The following is a 19,406-nucleotide window of genomic DNA, read 5'->3' as shown; positions in this document are numbered from 1 at the left end:
ATGTACGTAAAACAAGTCTGATATATTTTTCATTATTTTAACAGATCATTCATCTGCTGGTAAGTTTTTTTTTCTCAAATTGACAAACATCAACACACAAACCATGGTAGTCCGCGATCCCAACGTTTAGACAGATAAAAGCTGGAATCCCGGCCCAAATTATCTGCTGATCCACAATCCGCCGTATTCTCAAAATTGGCGAGTCCGCTCAATTTGTCGCAAGAGCCCGCAATCAGTATGCTTTTCAAGTGTAAATACGTTGATCCAAGACCCTATTCATCACTGAACTCCTTAAAAAAAAAATAAAAAAAAAATAGCGAAACAATCTACACAATAATCAATAGTCTTTGTTCCGTGACTCCAAAGACACCCTTTTCTTCGAACCGACTGCCTTTTAGAGATATTGAGACTCCCTCTTTACTGTACTACCACAGCATGTTATGAAATATCGCCAAGTGATGGAACCTCGTGCGCATCAGGAGATTTTTCTCGACAATTCTGCGAGTCTCTGGGATGCTGCTTTCACGAAACAACAGTCGGAGTTCCAGAAAAATGGTGTTACTATCCCCCAGGTTTGTAAGAATAAAGTACTCGACAGCACTTCAACTCCCCTTATGACGTTGAAGAAGGCATAGAGTTTTTAATTTAGGTTACTATTTTATCTTTAAACTCTTTGCATGCTAAAAAATATAGGTAAAGTTACCTAAAACAATGTTTTCCCAAGGGAGAACATAAAAAAAAAACCAGCGAGAAATAGCAGTTTAAAACGTTAAGCTTAAAAAGTTTAAGGACAGATAGAGAAATCTTTTGTAAACTTTTTTTTCATTTGTAATCCAATTTCTTTTAGTTTTGTTGTTCTTATTTGTAGCATTTTTTTTTAATTTCACTCTCGCTCTTTCCTTCCGTTTATCTTTTAATGAAATACTAATGTATTTAGTTAATTTCAATAGTTGTGAACAAAGAATAAAGAATTGTATTTAATGTACTTAACATTTTATTTCAATAGCTCTACTAGGGTATGCGTACTTTGTATTTGTAAGCATTTTGCAAGATACTGATTAGTAAAAATAAACAAGTAATGTTTTTATTGGTAAATATTTAGATTTTAGTATCAATTAGCACAAGGAGTTAAAATGCATTGCTTTTCTTTCCTGTTTTCTACAGGATTTACTTCTTCAAGTGAGTATATGTGGAAGACTATTTATGGAATCCACCTCCCTTCCCTCCCCGATTTTGATTATACAGACAAGGCTGTTTTGGACCTTCTGGGACCGTTGTTCTGTGCCCACCAAATTAACACAGGCTGATCGAGGATGTAATTCTGGTAACTTAAGCTGCTTTGGTTTCATTATGACGTAACATGACGTCATATGTATACTTATATTGGCTGGAATATTATTTTATTAATATTTCCATCACATCACATTGAAGTTTGGTTGTCATTAGCGACACAGTTACGTCATTATGACGTTTTTAATATTAAAATAGGCGCCATCTTGTATCCCAGACGTTTGCCAGATGTTTTCGATATTTGATTAGAATCTCATCCCTCTGTATAACTCATAATAGTACTTCTTTAGTTACGTTACTGGACTGTCATAGTCATTTTTAACAAAGCTAGACCATTATTTTTAGTTTTCCATAAATGTTAATATTCCTTTTGACTTTTAACTTTTCAAATGATGATCAAGATACTAATGCCCTTTAAATATTCGACAATCTGTAACTATTTTCTTATTTGTCTACCGCCTCATTTTTATGTTCTTTATTTGTATCCGTTCGCAGAAAGTTCCACTCCAAGTAAGTGAATACCTAAATGTTTTAAATAAATATGCCATTTGAGATTAAAACTAGCACTTATGAGAGAGATATGTTTTAATTTATCCAATTGGCCCACATTTAAATTAGCATAATGTTTTGAAAAGAGTTGGCAGTTACTTGCTGCAAATGAAAATTGAACGGTCCTACTTTTCTATAAAAACGTCTCATTACATTTCGAACGTATCTTATGGTTCTTATGGTTTTCCTTTGCTCAATAACTTTTGTACAGGTTTGCATTGTTGACCGTCGAGGTCACTGAATTTTGCAGTGTATTTCTCTTAAAACACACCAAAAAATACGTTTGGAAGAAAAAAAAGTTAAAAGAAACACAACACGCTTATATTAATTGTAGTCGAATTAAGATTATTTTCGGTTGTCTTTGTTAACATATAGGCCTAAAAAAATGAAGAAAAGATAAAGCAAACATTGTGATTTAAAAATTGCTAAGAAATTGGACAAAAAAAACACGATAAAAGAACATATTAATATTATCACCAAGTTTTAATTTGCTCTGCTCTGTTTCTTGTTCTTTTTGCCCAGTTCCTACATCGTCGAGTTCAAGTAAGTTTATGTTAATTTACTTTCTTTTATTTACACCTAATTGCAATAACGTTGTCATAGAATAAAAAAAAGAAAAAAAGTAAAATAGGAATTAATGAGGGTTGTTTCACAACTGGTAGCATTTACAGAAAACTCGCGAGTTTTATCTGCACACTTTGAGTCCGCTTTTTTCCGCTATAACAAGATTTATTCGTATTTTGAGGCATTTTGAGGCCATTTGTACATGTACAGGAATAAATTTTTATGCATGCGCTTAATTAATTCCTATTTGGCTCTCTACTATTTGACTTTTTCTCTTTTTTCTATGACAACCTTATCGCAGTTAGGTATAGTTCTTGCCGGAGAAGATTGTAAATTTCACTAGCGATCGAATGCTGGTCTAATTGGTTTAGTGCGAATCTTCAGTTAGTTTTCTAAAATTTCAATTTTTATGATTTTGTCTTAGTTTTTCAATCTGTGTTGAGAGATATAATATTAAGTAAAATCTTAAGTTAGAATTTTTCCTTACCATGGGTTTTGTTTTTCTCTACCCAGTTCCAGCTCTGTCAAGTTCAAGTAACTTTTTCTTTTTTTGTTTAGTTTTGTATTCGTTAGTTATTTAATTTCCCCACTTAAAAGAAAAGTAAGCAAGAACACAGTGAGACATTGCTTTTATAGTGGATGCTCATTAGTCAAGTTTCAATTATATCACCTCTTTTTGATTTTGGAGAAAGAAACTTACAATACTAAAATCCTAACCCTAAATATACATTTTCTTTTGCACGTTTTTCGATTCTTCACAGTTCCAGCCTCGTCAAGTGCAAGTAAGTGCTCTAAAAATACATTTGTATTCTCAAGTTGTTTCGTGAACAAAGAAGGTCAAAAAAAGCAAACGCAGGCGCAATACGTAAAAACTTCAGACATTTGCGAAGCTCCTTCCATCCCTACCCCCCATTTCAAATCAAATTGTTACCTATGAGAACTGGCATTACGAAGTTTTTATAAAAGCCTTAGTTACAAGAACACCTAGTTTGGTTTGAAACTGACACTGATAATGATCTCAGTGGTTGAAAACGTTTACTGTACATAGTTTTAACGTCTTTGTGCCTAAATGCATATGTGATATTAATTAAGATTTTTGACAAAAAACATCATTCGATCCAGAAACCATCCACGATTTTTTTCTATTTACTTAAAAAATAATCAAAATTTTTCACTCCCGCAAAAAAATTGGGAACTAATAAGAGACTCATTTGTCTTGAAATGAGGAGGGAATTTAGTGTCTGTAACATTTTGATATTTTGTCACGTTTTGTTTCTTACCTTTTAAATTTACGGAATGTCATTTCTAATTGTATTTAATAATCCTCTCTTTCTTTTTAATTTCTTCATAGGTCCTGCTTCTTCAAGTTCAAGTTAGTTTTTTTAAACTGTTTTTTGGTTTGTTTTTCATTTTAAACGGATTTTTTTTTTTCGAAGAAAAAAAGAAAGATTGACTCAATACTGGGGAGTAGTATGATCAAATAGGTCTAAGTCGCAGTGAATAGCGTCTTTCGTTAAACTCCTGCACCTCGTTAAATTTCAGTTTTTAGTCTATAGTTCTATAGAATAACGTGATATTTAATTTCCTTTTACTTGTTATTGTCTCTTTCACAGTCTCTATGCCTTCCAGTCCAGGTAAGAGTTTTGTTTTTCCTTATGATAAATTTTACATTTTCTTATTAAAGTAATGTTTTGAAATAATAATAAAAAATCATAAAAAACTGACGCTAATTCGTGTTTGCAGTAATGTTTTTGGTTTTTGTAAAATGCGATTTTACTTTTCATCAATCTTGCTTTGTGATGTTATTGTAAGAGAGAAATACTGAAATCTCGTTTTATTTTTTTTTTTTCTGTTGATGTTCTCTTTTCTGCGCAGTACCTTCTCCCACAAGTTCAAGTAAGCTGGTTTTGCATCTGTTTAAATGCTTAAACCTACACGTTTTGAGTAAAATGTATCTCATACGTCGAAAATAGCGTAAATAGTACTAAATGCAGTTAAATGTAAAATATACTGAACTGTTTACTGAAGATGAATATGATTTGCACTCACATGGCTTGAATGGTCACGTAATCCTCCAATTTGTCCTTAAGAGGGGGAAAACTAATTACTCCTCCCTAATGTCAAGGCCACTTAAAGAAGCTATAATAATAGTCAACAGAAAAAGGACATAAAAATCATATTTTGTTTATTCAATTGTTTGTGCAAACAAAGTCTGCCCGAATAGGGAAGAAATGACAACTCGTGGTGATACCGAGTTACCTCGTAAATTCACCTTCTTTGTATCTATATGCTATGAAATAATTACGTGAAACTACACTGTAGGGAAATATTTTGGTTTTAATTTGTTAAAATTCAATTGTATTTCGAGAAATGATTGGAATTTGACGAAATACACGCATAATGATATCTTTTTATCCTCATTTGGCCCCATATCAAGTTATTATTCCTTTTTTCAGGCCAGGTTCTTCCAACTACACCTTCTCCTCCTTTTCCATGTAAGTACCGAAGCGAATTTTTCATGTGGTACACAAACTCGCTGTGAAGTATGCTCAAACACTTTCAAGCAAATTTCATATTGATGAATTAGTGCTCGGCTGTCAACATCCCTACCACAATATTTATCAGATATCTTTGCAAAAAATCTTTTCCCGGTTGTTGCCAGCTGATGATAGTTTTGTTGTCTTTCCTTAATGCTATTTAAACGGTACTTATATTGCTAACACCTCTGTAAAAGCTTGCTTGCTGTATCATGATTGTATATTCATCTTTCATATGTCCTTTTTATATCTGTTTAGTTTTCTAGCGGATAAGGTTTTATGATATTTTAATTTTACGTGTTTTTTTTTTTTTTTTTTGCTTTTTTTTGTTTGTTTGCCGGTCTATCTGTTTGTTTGTATGAAAGAACGTCTGTTTGTTTTTTGTTGGTTTATTTGTTTGCTTGACTTTTTAACAGCCGCCGAGATCACTGTTCTTTGTGAAGATGAATACATGACTGTCGTGATAGCAAAGTCACTTCTTCCTGGTGTTGATCGCGGACATCTGCGACTCCTGGACGCCTCATGTACAGCGACTGAGACAAGCACCCATTTTTCCCTGACAACACCACTCACAGGCTGTCTTACAGCTGTCCACCAAACACCCACGTCTGTTATATGTTCAAACAGAGTTTTGGAAATCCCCTCAGACATTAATGATGTTGTGACCCGCATAAAGGAGGTGGAGATATCTTTCAGTTGCCAGTACTTCAAGTCCGGTTTGGTGTCCTCAGTTGGTTGGAAGCCTGAAAATAACGTTATCGTGTTCAACGATGAAGGCCAAAGGAACTTCACGATGGCTTTGAATATGTTCCCAGACAGTAACTTTACTACACCTCACTCTCAAAACGATTTTCCAGTTGTAGTCCAGATCCAACAGCACTTGTTCTTCGAAGTGTCAGCAACAACTGGTGGCCTTCAGGTATCACTCAGGGCTGATCATTGCTATGCCACGCCTACACAAGATCGTAACAGTCCTGTAAAGCACGATTTGATACAAGATGGGTAAGCAGAGACGACGTTGCTTGCGTTAATTTTAAAAAATGTGTTTTTTTACATCCATTTTTTTAACAGAATACACCCAATGCAAATATGGTCGCCGTTAATATTTGGCCCCCAGAAGAAACATTTGTCAACAGAACAAAATTACTTTGTCTTAAAGATGATGTCAAATGAGCTATTTGTTTATATTATGAAATGTTACTGAGCCATTTATATCATCAAAAACATGAAAAAGGCTAGGCAGGCCAAGTGGCTTTTCCCACACAAATCTCTCCAATTAAAATCAGTTACAACTTTGCAGCTGAGAATTTCATAGGGTAGCACATTATTCCATTAACTTTTAAATTTCAATACCAGTGCTTTGAGAAACTTGACCAGACAGCTGAAGACATTGGTAGCCATTTTTCCTGTGCGGCCAGATATTGTAAGCGACCATACAGGCTTGACATTTTTGCTGGCCCCTCACGGGCCATTTGACCGTATAATTAAGATTTAAAATATACCTTGCATTCTGTTTTCTAAACAAGTTTCTTAAAACACCGATAGTGGAACTTGAATTTGTGTCAATCAGTATTTTATTCTAAGAAGATTCGGTCTAATTTTGAAGGATTCGTTTGGAAAAGCCACTTTTAACTACCTGGGCTTGTTGTCGCGTTTTTGATAAATACATATCCTTTACATATAAAATGCACTTGTAAATGTCTCTTTAGAGAGGCAATGGAAAACTTGGATTTAACATTAAAACTCCATACAGTTATGTAATTTGAAATGCTGTTGAAAATGGTGCTGGGCAGCAAAAACCTGTATATAAACTGGACTCAATATTAAATAAAGGAAGAACATCACTTTATACGCTGTAAATCATTCAGACCAGAATTCGCAAACTTGTCATGACCATAAATGCCTGCAACAAGTTTCTTAAATAATTTTAAAATTCATGCCAGTCCTCCAATGACCAGGACTTTGTGAACACCTTTTCAATCAATATTGTATATAGCTAGTTTCATCATTTTACTTTTATTTGTGTTTTTACATGTAAAATACTACTATTTTTAGTTATATTATTTGTTTGTTGTTATAGTTTTCATATCATTTTCTCATTTAAGTCATGCACCTTTTCATTTTTATTGTCGCTAAGCCCTCTACAAGATGAACAATGAAGTGTATGATGTATTTACGAAACTAATAAACAAAATATCTATATTTGCTTCAAGATGCCCAACCGATCCAAGTGTCCAGTTCCTCGCCACAAGCTCAGACAGTGTCCAGCGGTTTACTTTTGAAGCTTTTCAGTTTATTGCCGCACATTCCTTTGTCTTTGTGCATTGTCATGTGATCATCTGTGATGGAGCTGATCTATTATCTGAGTGCAAGAAAGTGTGTCCATCTGGAGGTATGAGAAAGCGTCAAGCACCTGGTCACGTGACCGACAAGTACTTATTGGTTCAGGGTCCCATCCTTTTGGCACGCGAGAAACAGGATGGAAACCAAATGGAATTGTCGGACAAGAATGGTGAGTAAAAGACATAACTTTTAGTCAGTATCTAAAGTGAACACCAGACAAGGATTTTTCCATATTCAAGTTGTTTCCAATTGCCTATTGCAAAAAAACAATGCCTGAGACCACAAACAAGAACATAGAACGGTCGAGAACGGTAGAAAACATCTAGCCAAACCAAACAACTGTTCAAAATTTAACCATTAAAATAATTGTCAATTAAGTTTGAGGAAATAATAAAAAATTTTGGTTTGTATCCGTCTGATGTAAAAATGTTGGTTAAAACGTATAAAACTGAACTTTCGGTAACTCCCTGCTACCTTCATCAGAGTTAAAATTGGTGGAGTTAAAATTTTGAGGAAAGACTATGACTTTATTGTGTAACATCCCAGACAATAATTATCTGAATGGAAAAATAAAGGCGCATGCAATTCACAATGGATAATTAAGATTAAATGTCCTTAGGGTCACTGCACGTTTGGAGATTTTTACCGTGCATAGATATCTTGTCTTTTACATTTAAGCATTGAGTTGTAACATCGGCTGCGGTCACATCTAGACTACTAACTATAGTTAGGACGGCGTTAACTATAGTTAGCTATTCCAGTAATGTGACCGCTTCTCTGTTCGCCCTAACAATAGTTAGAAAATTTACGCCTCGCTGATCAAAAACAATACACACTAACTATAGTTATACCCAAGCAATTTTCATGTGTTAGTCGTAAGTTTTCAAACAAAAAGCCAATCATAATGCGACAATTTTTTTCGCACGTGCGAGATGAACTATGCAAAACAAAGCGTCAAGGGAAGGAAAACAAGAAAAAACAACATGCCAAGAAATTACATATCATCAATGTTAGCAAAAATAAAGCTTGAACTCTTCGGTTTCTAGCATCCTTACTTCATTTTATTTTCTTCAACGCAGAAATGCCGTGCAAAAATAGAAAAAAAAAAAAACAGAGGGGCATCTGGACACAAATAAACAACAAGGGCTGTCATGTACTAATTTAAATACCAAATTATTCACAACCTAATCAGAACTAACTATAGTTTACTGTATTGATGTGACCGCAAAGACGACAGAAAGCACTAACTGTAGTTAGGTATGACGTCATGTAACTTGAGACTAACTATAGTTAAACTTTAGTTACGTCGTAGATGTGACCGCAGCCATTATAAACAAAAATGTATATTTACTTGTGACATATTCACTTAATAATGAACGGAGATTTTGAGGCCATGAAGACCATGTTTTCGTTGATTTAAAGGTGATTAGCTCGATACAGGTCATTTTTTTTTTTTTCAGACATCTGTATCGCTGTTGTTTTTTTTCCTACCTGTTCACCTGATATTTTTGAAATGTTGCCTATTCTTTCCATTATTAGTTTGAGAGTTCGCATAAGTTTTAAACCAACTTGTAGGTCACATAGATCCTAAAGAAATTTAATCTCTGTACCCATTTCCCCGAGATGAGACGCACGGGCGTATACTTCAACTCCTCAGACAACAATAAACAACAACAACAACAACAATGGTCTATTTACTTTTCTTTTTCCTTATTGTTAGGCCCCAGCGCTGCATCCATAATGGTATTGGCTCTTGCGTGTGCAGTCTTCCTCGCAGGAACAGTATTGATTCTGGCCAGGAAATCACGTGATATGTCGGCTCGGTACATTCGTCTGGCCGGTGCCGAATCACCCATAACGCAGTGAGCTTATGCTGTGATTTTCATTGATTACATGTTTTATCTTTCAGAGATAAAACATGCAATTAATGAAAATGATTTCACTACAATACCGGATTTGTCAAAACCAAAGTTATCCCAACTAAAACAATTTAGTTTCCAAGGAAGAAAAACTGTATTTCCACTCTTTATCCAGTAATCATTGCATTCGTTTATACCTGATTTTCATTGATCTTAACTTTCGTACAAGTCTCGAAACAAAAGGATGTAATGCTTTTATTAAGAAAAATCTTAGAAATAAGCGAGACAAGAAATCGACAAACCTTAAATTTAACCTTGTAGACAAAGTTGGATAACTTAATTTTTTTTCTGATAAGGGTTAAGACGCTGGTGCTTTTATTAATGTTGAGGGGGTAAATATGAAGTTAAATAGATAAAATAAGATGAAGGAAGATGATGAAGAGAACACTAATAAACAGCTGTAAAACTTTCATCAAGGCCGAATGAAAAGCATTCATTTACTCAGGAGTATATTTCAATCGGAAGAATACTTCCATATCGTTACATTTTCAGACCAACAAGAGATGCAAAACGCCTGGCATTAAGAGCCCTGAATAAGTTGTCGGGCTGTATCAATAAACATGTGACGATCAGTGAGGACAATGATAATGCTAGTTCTGGAATTGAGATCATTAAAATTATAAAAGTTGTCATTTAATGTAAACTAGGAATTTAATGTGGGTAATACTCGCTTGCCAATAAAAAAACGATAGAAAAGGCTCCTCGTGTGTGTACTTTGGAGCAATAATAATATGAGCTTATAATACTGACCGGTCTTGGGATGAAATACGGGGAGGGCTTTCGCGCCAGAACATGATGGTCGATCAGATCGAATGCTTTGCGAAAGTCAAAGAGCATAACTCTCGTAGTCGATCCATTTCCATCTGTTTATTTCGCCCAGTAATGTATCATACGAATTCACGCTTTCGTGTTGCTGGATTTGGGTATTGTTCCAAACTGCTGTGGATCGATCAAGGACAGCAGGCTTAACGCAACATTCGACAACGTACTCCTCCGCCATCTTTGATAGAATTGGTGTCAGGGAGATGGGTCGAAGATGTCTCTTTATGTCCTGCACAGGTTTTTGCTTGGGTACCGGGACAACATCTGCCTCTTTCCATGATGGAGGGAGGCGACCTGCACGATATGATGAATTGAGAATGTCGGCAATCGGCCCTGCCAGAAGGTCTGCATTTTCTTTCAACACCAACCCCGGGGTTCTCTCATGGCCATGCGCTTTAGTTCTGTTTAGTTTTATCAATATCTTGAAGACCGATTCCTTTGATACAACAAGCGCTGGTTGTTGGGTTGCGCTGTTAGCAGGATCAATGAAGTAGTCAGCTGGGATAAGTTTAAAACTACGCATGGGCGAGAGAAGGCCTTGTTGATGATGTTAGTAAGATTGACTTTATCCGTGGGCAAAAGACCACTGATAAATTAAAATTCATACGAAGTTGCTTCCAGGACTGTAGTGGCGTATTTTTCATGTCCTAAGAGGGACATCGATGAGGTCATTTTCCGCCATTGCACGGCTTGAAAACTTTGCCAAACGTCCGTTGAAAGATGACGAGTGATAGAGACGTTCAAACCATTGTATCCAACATAAAATCGTTCACTATGAGGAGCAGGAAAATACAAACATGAAGAAGAAAACTTCAAACTATACTAAAAACAATTCAAGGAGTTTCTTGCAAAGGAGATATATCTTAGAAATTTTGAGTCGCCGAAGTCCACAAGTTTACATACAGTGGAACCTCGGTAAATCGAACTCGTAAAACTCGAACAACCCCGCTAACTCGAACAAACTTCCATTTTCCATTAACTTGGATTTTACCCCACTTTTCAGTCATTTTCACTCGGTTAACTTGAACTCGGATAACTCGAAAAACCCCCGCTTACTCGAACTAACTGATTTCGTTTCCTTTGATCAACATTTGGGTCACGTAGTCCGATATACCCGGAAAAGTTAGCTCTCCTGGCTTTCCCAGTATTTTTATGGAAAAAGAAAGGTTCTCTTTGAATGCAGCGCATGTTGTAAATGTACAAGACTAAAAATTAAATCTTCAAATTAAAAAGTTGGATTGTTAAAAAGACAACCGCTTACATGGCTTTTCTATACAAACCGACAATTTATATGCCCTACTGAGTGCTAGAAAACTACATCAGTCAACGTCCTAACAAGTGTACGTTTTGGGCCGATTATTTAAACGAAGCCTAAGTTAGACGTGGTCTAAGGCTAAATCAAGGTTTAGACGACGACTCCATAAACCATGGCTAACCGGAATCTAAATTGCATTATTTAAACGCCGATGAGCCGGAGTTTACGAAGACAACTTTTACACACCGTCTAACAAGTGTAGCTATTGTTTGGAGACCATGCATCTGTGCTACTCCCAAAGGAATATTATTGTCTTACTGTTGTTTTCTTTTAATAAAAGGACTGCATATATAATGTAGTATAGAGCGGTGCGGAAATATTTTCAAACAATTTTACCTGCGCTTGTAAAGGAAATGAAAAAAAAAAATGGAATCAAATATCACTTTAAACCAGCTGAGAGATTCAGAAAGCACATAAAAAGACAAATCAAGAATTTAGATGATTCTAATGGGCAAGAAACAGTAAAAATAAACGATTAAACAACGTTTAAACCTACTCAGGAGCAGGTCCAACTTGCCATTGTTTGTTAGTCGACGGTTAACCTTTGTCCAGACATAAATAAGATAAACGTTGTTTGAATAATTGGAATCGTAGGCTAAATCGCAGCTCTAGACCACGACTTTCTTAGCCGCACTCTAAACCTCGATTAAATAATCGGCCCAACATGTCTAGTTTTGGTATAAAATAGACATTCCGACTGAAAAGCACAATGAAAAAGTCGACGTTTCCCTCCTACAAGGAATAGATGAGCCAGGTTCCTTGTATTGCTGGTCTTCACTGTCACGCAAGTAACAATACTGTCACGCGCCGCAAAAAAATGAATCCAAAGCTATTGGGCCAATTATTTAAACGAGGTTTAGAGTGTGACTAAGAAAGTCGTGGTCTAGACTGCGATTTAGCCTACGATTCCAATTATTCAAACAACGTTTATCTTATTCATGTCTGGACAAAGGTTAACCGTCGAGTAACAAACAATGGCAAGTTAGACCTGCTCCTGAGTAGGTTTAGACGTTGTTTAATCGTTTATTTTTACTGTTCCTTGCCCATTAGAATAATCTAATTCTTGATTTGTCTTTTTATGTGCTTTCTGAATCTCTCAGCTGGTTTAAAGTGATATTTTCTTCCATTTTTTTTTCTTTTCATTTCCTTTACAAGCGCAGGTAAAATGTGTTCCGCCCTCTCAGTTGCGTCCTTTATAAAGAAAACAAAGTAAAATCCTTGGGGTAGCCGTGCTGGTCTCAAAAATACTACATTGTAGCGGGTCAGCGGTCTTCGTAACGTCGGCTCATCGGCGTTAAAAATGCAATTTAGATCCGGTTAGCCATGGTTATGGGTCGTCGTCTAAACTCGATTTAGCCTTAGACACGTCTAACTTAGCTTCGTTTAAATAATCGACCCATATTGAGTCAAACAAATCAAGAATGTGAAAGGTTGTAGAAAATTACAAGAAAGTCTACGTATCCAAGTCTCAGGTCTGTACGGTATTCCGTACTCGAATTATCCGTCAAAATATTCAACACAAATTTAGAAAGCACAGTATGGAAATACCACGCTGGAGTCCATGTGAAGGGGCAGCAAGATGGCCGCCGGAAATCAATGAACACATCTGGCATTCATTTTTGCTATAAAACGCGGTCAGTTCACCTTCGTGAACGCGTAAACAATCACATGAACTCTTCTTGTTAAACCTCAATTGTTCAGATTTTAAAAATAACAGGATGAGGCATTATTTTTACCGAATGGCAATTAAGGTATTAAAATGACTTTTGAGAATTTGATTGCACTCCCTGGCTCACTCCATTCTGATATCAAACCGCAATTAATTTATGCGCAAAACGATAAACGTGCTGACAGAAAGGTCCTTTAAACGTCAGCACATGTCAATCAGAAATAAATTATTCTTCAACCTCGTTCCCAAGGTCTCTCTCTTTCAGGGAACTAAATTGAATTTTCACAAAACAAATCGAAAGAGGATTACTTACACTTATCCTCTGGTGATAAAAGAGAATAGAATTCGCTCAACGAAGCCTCAGAGCATAGGCTATCAATGACCCATTTACGTAAGAAAACATTCAAAGACGCGTTTTAGTAAACACAACATTCATGCACGTTTTTGTTTCGAGTCACATCATCTTCGTGTCACGTCATCCGTTCTTCATCTTTTTGATTCGGGCAGAAACGCGCATCTTTCTCTCAAATTTTATTCGCTGCTTAAAATAACGCAATACGTGCTGGCAGAAAAGTAAACATATTCACAAAACAAATTTACTTAATGCTAAATATTTCTGTGATGAAATAGAATTCGCGCTACGAAGTCTGAGAGCACGAACCATCAATGACGTAATTCCCATGGAAAAATAAAACATTCACAGAGAACTAAAGTGAGATTGTGTTACATTATTGAACGCTTATTTGAAGAAAAAAACTATCAATGGCCCATTCACGCAAGAAAACATTCGAAGGCAAATTAAGTGAGATTGTGACATTACTGATAGCACCTATGAACTACATCTAGTTACGCTTAAAGTGTTATAAAAAATTATCACGCTCGCCATGTGACGTGTTTAAGTAAACACCACATCCACGGCACGTTTTTGTTTCCAGTCACGCCACCTCGTGTCACATCATCCGTTTTTCATCTTTTTGAGTCGAGCAGATACACGAAGTGCTCGGGCGTATCTTTTCTCTCAATTTTTTTCCGCTGCTCAAAAATAACGCTATACGAGCTGACAGAAAAGTAAACATATTCACAAAACAAATTAAAGGTAATACACTAACCGGTAAATATCTTGGTTGTGAAAACTGAATAGCGCTACGACGCCTGAGAGCACGAGTCATCAATGACGCAACTCGCTGGAAAAATAAAGAAAAGTGTGATTGCTTTACTCTATTGGACACTTATTTAGAAAAAAATGCGGAGGTCGGCACTTCATTCGTCGAATTACCATGAGGTTGCTCGAAGAGCCTTTTATTAAGCATACGTGACAGCCTTCAGGCGGCCATTTTGATGTCGTGTGGTGCAAAACACCGAAATTCAAAATGTTATCTCTTAAAGACGGCGCATGCTATCGAGCTGAAAACCTTCAATAAGATATATATTTAGGACGTCTAATAGGCAGTAAAGGATAAAAAAGTCAGGGGCCTCGCGATTCTAGATTTAGAACTTTGATGACGTCACGTGAAAACCAAGAATAATTACCCAAGAACACAGCACAACTGCCATGGCTGGGCATGAATCCGTACTTCTTGATGTGTAGTACAGTAGACTAACCATTAATCCCTAATATGCTAAAGGCCGGATTATACCTGGATTTTGAGGAAAGGCCATCCAACCACTTATGACGTCACCAATCTACACGTCAGCAGAATTTTGTGACACGCAACTTATAGAGTTTGGACAGATCTTTCCACAGGACTGTCCATCTTGACTATTGATCTCATTCTGACAGAGCTAATAGAAAAAAACGTCATCAGTATTTGGTGTAAAATTAGTGCTAAAACAGGCTATACCCGTACTTGAACATGGTCTCCTTTTTCCAGGGTTTTCCATTGATTAAGATCAAAACTTTTCAGGCCAGTAGAAGGGGTGCACAGAATAAAAGATAGAGAGAATAAGAAAGTAGAGAAAAACGAAAAGGAAAGGAACAAAGAAAAAAAAATCGGAACGGTTCAGCAAAAAATAAAAAAGTCCAAATTTTGGCTTATGCGCATGCGCCAAGTAAAATGTTGTACATTTTTACATGGAAATTGCATCAAAAACTTACTGCAGTGTCAGAAAGTGCATCTCTAGCAAAGTGTAGAGAAATTTAGGACCGTAGAGCCAAGAAAATCGATTAACGTTTTAAAAACCCTGTTTTTTGAACAAGGGAATCAAGGAAACATAAAATATTGTTGTTCCTCACCAGCGCTCAGTATGAAGAGAAACCAAATTTTGCCCAGCATCTTTTACACGATGCGTTCGCCTAAAGGCTCGGAAAATTATTAGCATTTTGACACAACGGGCGTGAAATTATTTCCTAATTTCACTCGTCACCATTTGATTACCAATACTAATAGTAAACTGTCGTGATATGTGGAGCGTTTCTACGTTTGGATATTTATTAGGTCTTAAACTTTCCGAGTTTTCAAGGTGATATTTAAGTATTTTTTTTTAAATTTTGGAGAAAGATTTCATATTATCTATAAAGGTGAAAATGAGAAGTAGCTTTCCAAAAAAAATCATTTTGCATTACAGAATCATTAGTTATTTACGTGTTAAATGCGTTGAATTAATTAAAGAATCAGAGCTCATATTTTCCCCATTAAAAATAAATCAAATTGTTTGTGTAACTGGAAATAATTAAGCTTTAGTACTCAATTTATATTTAGAGCTCAAGCTATTTTATGCTATTGCTATAACATCTTGATTTGATGTATTTATGGCATAGTGCCCTATCGGAGAAATTTTCAGCAAAAAAAAAAAAAATTGGAGTTATTCTGGTTTTTAAGGGACACTGGCAACCAGAATACATTGCGGGCACGCTCACGTCGCGACAACAATTTCTGTATTACAGAAATTTGAAAACTCGACTTTCAAGATGTGACATAACAGATTTAAAAACCGCTATATGGTAAAACTGACTGAGAGTAGAGGAAAAGTATCGGCCAAATCGATTCAATGAAGACGAATCGCTCAAACAACAACAATTATCCAAGTCCTAAAGTATATTTTCCGTCCGGGAACATTGTTGGGAGTCTAAAATGTAAAATCTTTAGTTCAAAGGCTAGCTTTAATTTTCGCTGAACTGTTCTCATTCATGGTTGGATGCTCCCTTTGATTTTAGGGCCGGAATTTTTTTTTTTTTTTCAAGAAACACGTATTTGAACGACAAATGAACCGCACGCCAATTTCCTGCAATTTCGAATTCTACTTTTCGCGAACGGCAAAAATCACAACGAAGTCGTTAACTAATAACACATTGTTTAGTGCCTGCAAATTTGAGAGCTTCGCCTCTGTTTGTTTCATCTATGGCTAAGTAGGTCGGGGCAGCTTTGTTGTTTCTGTACGGCTTGACATTGCTGCCACATACGCAGTTCGCCGAGCACTCTAGCTCGAAGCTCGCATCTCTGCAAACACAACCGCGGTGTTTTCATCTTTTTCGGCTGCGAGTGTTCTTGCTTTGGCATGTCTGAAACAAGCTTACGTAAAATAGATCTTTCTAATTATATTTCTGTTTGAATCGTGAACGAGAAAGTAGACCAAAACAATTTTACCGGTACCGAAGTAAGAATTTTATTTCGACTCACCACTCTGCTTGGATGATTAGCTTGTGGGCTTTCGGACACATAACTGCCACTTACACGAGCTACTGGGGAGCCATAGTGATTAACTGGCAAATAATTGAAATCGGCAACATTTTATCTTCCTGAATATCTAACAAAATTTTATCCATCTTCTTAACTTCTATTTCACGCGCGTGTTTGACACAGAAACGAGCAAATGATCTCCCGGATAATAACAACAACAGAGGCGCGCAAAGGACACTGGTTGCCGATGCCCCTTTAAGGATAAAGAAATGTGCGTGCCGTTTCTGATTTTATTAAGTTTCAATCAAGCCTTATGGCGCCTGCTAAATTAATAACTGTCTCAGAGTTTAAACTCCACAAGCCTTACTTGAAGTTTTGTATTTTTATACATGGATGGCATAAACTGTGAAATATGTACCAAAAAACGCTGTCTTTATGCTTTTCAAATCAGCAGCTTTTAGAGACAGGTTTAGATATTAAGAAATTACAAGGAAGATCAGCGAACACTATTTTCGTTGAATTAGAAAAGGCATGACTTTTTAAAACGCCAAATATTTTAAAACCATTCACCTTGACCTTATTAAAAACCAAATATACTAATGTATATTACGAACGTACTCGAATAAACAAAACAAACGTGCCATTTTACACAACTCGCATATTTTAATATGTGTTTCCAAAACTGACGTATTTGCCTAGACTTCGTGCAATTTTAGAAATAGGCTCAACACAAAGGCCTTACAAAGCCTTCAAAATCATTTTCATGTAGCAGGTTTCTTTTAACTTCAAAACACTAAAAATTGAAACACCATGTGTTGTAAAAAATGCATAACTAAGTTTATCTTGAAAAACGATTGAGTAACTTATCGCTAACCATCAGTGAAGCGATTTCATTACTTTATGGACTAGTTTAAGTATTTCGTACGTGGCCATTATTAGAATTATAGTTGGAACTGAACGTAATCAGATTAAGGAAATCTGAACCAATTATTACGTTCGTCGCCTGCACGCCCAGTAGGATTTATCAAACTCTAGAAAAAAGTTTGGAGTTTAATAATAAGAAATAAACGCGCATAATGGACGTGTTTAAAAGAATATTTGAAAGAGCACATAACTACTAGTAGGCGTCAAGTGATAAAATAGTGTTAATGTCATGTTACATTTGGCTTGGTACGCCCATGAATTTGATTATTTCCAAATATTTTTGAGTGAATATAGCCTAAGGGAATGACCAGCTATGCAAACTTTCAAGATTGCTTTTGCATATTTGGAAATAAGAAATAATTCAAAATTGCGCCTACCAAAACAGTGTCACTCGTAAACCAGGTCACCACGCTAGGTAGATATTTTACCATACCTTGGTTAAATGATAAACAAAGTTATTGTGTTAATTCCTGATTGCAAATTCATTTAACAATTTTTAGTTTAACAATTTTTATTTTACAATTTTTAGTTTACCATAATTTCCTACATGTATGGAATGAAATTAAGATTTAAAGACTTCTCTGATTATTTCTTAACATTTACAAAATGATTCCCCTCAAGGAATAACCGACTATGCAAACAGAAAATGATTAAAGACTTGCTGACCGGAGAAATGCTTTAAGTTTGGCTTAAAAATAAGGCAAATGCTAGTCTTTCTTTTGTTCAACCCGAATCCTTTGCAGTTATCTTTTTAAAATTTGTTTCTTTTCCTGGGCCTTGAGAAGATAAATCAATGTTATTAATTATGTCAAGTTTTGGGGATTTTCTAGGCGACATGTCCTAAAAAGAATGATTTCCCAGATAAGTTTAGTGAAATTTACTGAGGTTAGAGCAGGTGTTCAATTATTTCAAACTTAAAAAGTTTGCATAGTTCGTTTATATTTTAGTAAAAGTCAAGGTCATGCGTAAAACGTGTGTTTAACGATTATTTTAACAAACAAATAATTAATTCTGAGCTTCAAGCGAAGAAAAAATGTCAGCTTAAAGTAACCTGTCCTAATCTTTGTCTTTCGACAGAATCAATTGACCATTGACTATTCAAACTTGTGCCTAGCACAGAAATAGTGCCACTCTTAGTATAAGAAATAGTTTTTTAAACTTATCACCAAGTCAGGTTAATTTTACTCCATATCTCAGCCAAATTATAAACAATGTGTTTGTTCTGTCTCCATTGCAAATGTAAAGTAAACATCAATTTAACAAATTTTGATAGATTTCTGAAGCTCGGCACGGAAGGTATATCTTCTTGGCAGAATTTTGCCTTTCGCGTAAGAAACTGATATAAATTCATTTTACGAATGGTGCAATGGTACCTTGTGCTCTTCGTATTCTTTACACGATTGGTAGCTGTACGGTATTGCATTTACTTGGCAATTTTAAATTAATGTTCCCAACCCATGAAGTCAAAAAAGACAAAAGTTTAGCCGGGGAGAAGGGGTAGGGGGGCCGGTGCATATTCAGGAAATGGGGTACTGTTGGTTAGTTGGTTGGCGAGAGACTGATCCTCTCCTTCCTAGTCCCTTCCAACCTGGGGTCCTATCTCTAGCCCTTGCAAAATCCTTTCCCCCCGGGGTCCTCATCTCTAGGCCCTTGGGACGTTCCCAAACCTGGGGTCCTTCTCTAGCCCTTGGGAAAACACAACCACTTCCCTGGTTCCCAAGAACCTGGGGTCCTATCTCTAGGACCCTTGGGAACAATCACAACAACAAAACAGCAAACAGGGGGCCCCACTTAAGGGGAAAGCTGACCCTGTGAGGCTATGGGGCAGGCGAATGGTACAGAGCACTTCTCCCCTCC

At 36.1% G+C, this 19,406-nt stretch overlaps 1 protein-coding gene across 3 annotated transcripts in view; it reads left to right on the top strand.

Annotated features, from left to right (window-relative positions):
• The window catches only part of LOC144633237 (uncharacterized), a 54,077-nt gene extending 44,490 nt beyond the window's left edge, over positions 1–9,587 (top strand). For all 3 annotated transcript variants that reach the window (XM_078492068.1, XM_078492067.1, XM_078492069.1), the window contains 14 exons: positions 45–59; positions 435–572; positions 1,165–1,179; positions 1,786–1,800; positions 2,362–2,382; positions 2,917–2,937; positions 3,165–3,185; positions 3,755–3,775; positions 4,017–4,037; positions 4,279–4,299; positions 4,860–4,898; positions 5,357–5,942; positions 7,154–7,452; positions 9,004–9,587. In XM_078492068.1, the coding sequence (XP_078348194.1) occupies positions 45–59; positions 435–572; positions 1,165–1,179; positions 1,786–1,800; positions 2,362–2,382; positions 2,917–2,937; positions 3,165–3,185; positions 3,755–3,775; positions 4,017–4,037; positions 4,279–4,299; positions 4,860–4,898; positions 5,357–5,942; positions 7,154–7,452; positions 9,004–9,149 (1,379 nt within the window). In that variant the 3' untranslated portion in view covers positions 9,150–9,587. The remainder of the gene's footprint in view (positions 1–44; positions 60–434; positions 573–1,164; positions 1,180–1,785; positions 1,801–2,361; positions 2,383–2,916; positions 2,938–3,164; positions 3,186–3,754; positions 3,776–4,016; positions 4,038–4,278; positions 4,300–4,859; positions 4,899–5,356; positions 5,943–7,153; positions 7,453–9,003) is intronic.
• Positions 9,588–19,406: the final 9,819 nt, after the last annotated feature.

The sequence above is a fragment of the Oculina patagonica genome, chromosome 12 (genome assembly GCF_052425735.1).
Source record: "Oculina patagonica isolate OP01 chromosome 12, crgOcupat, whole genome shotgun sequence".
In the NCBI taxonomy this organism is placed as follows: domain Eukaryota; kingdom Metazoa; phylum Cnidaria; class Anthozoa; order Scleractinia; family Oculinidae; genus Oculina; species Oculina patagonica.
This window is presented reverse-complemented; position numbering and strand designations above follow the sequence as displayed.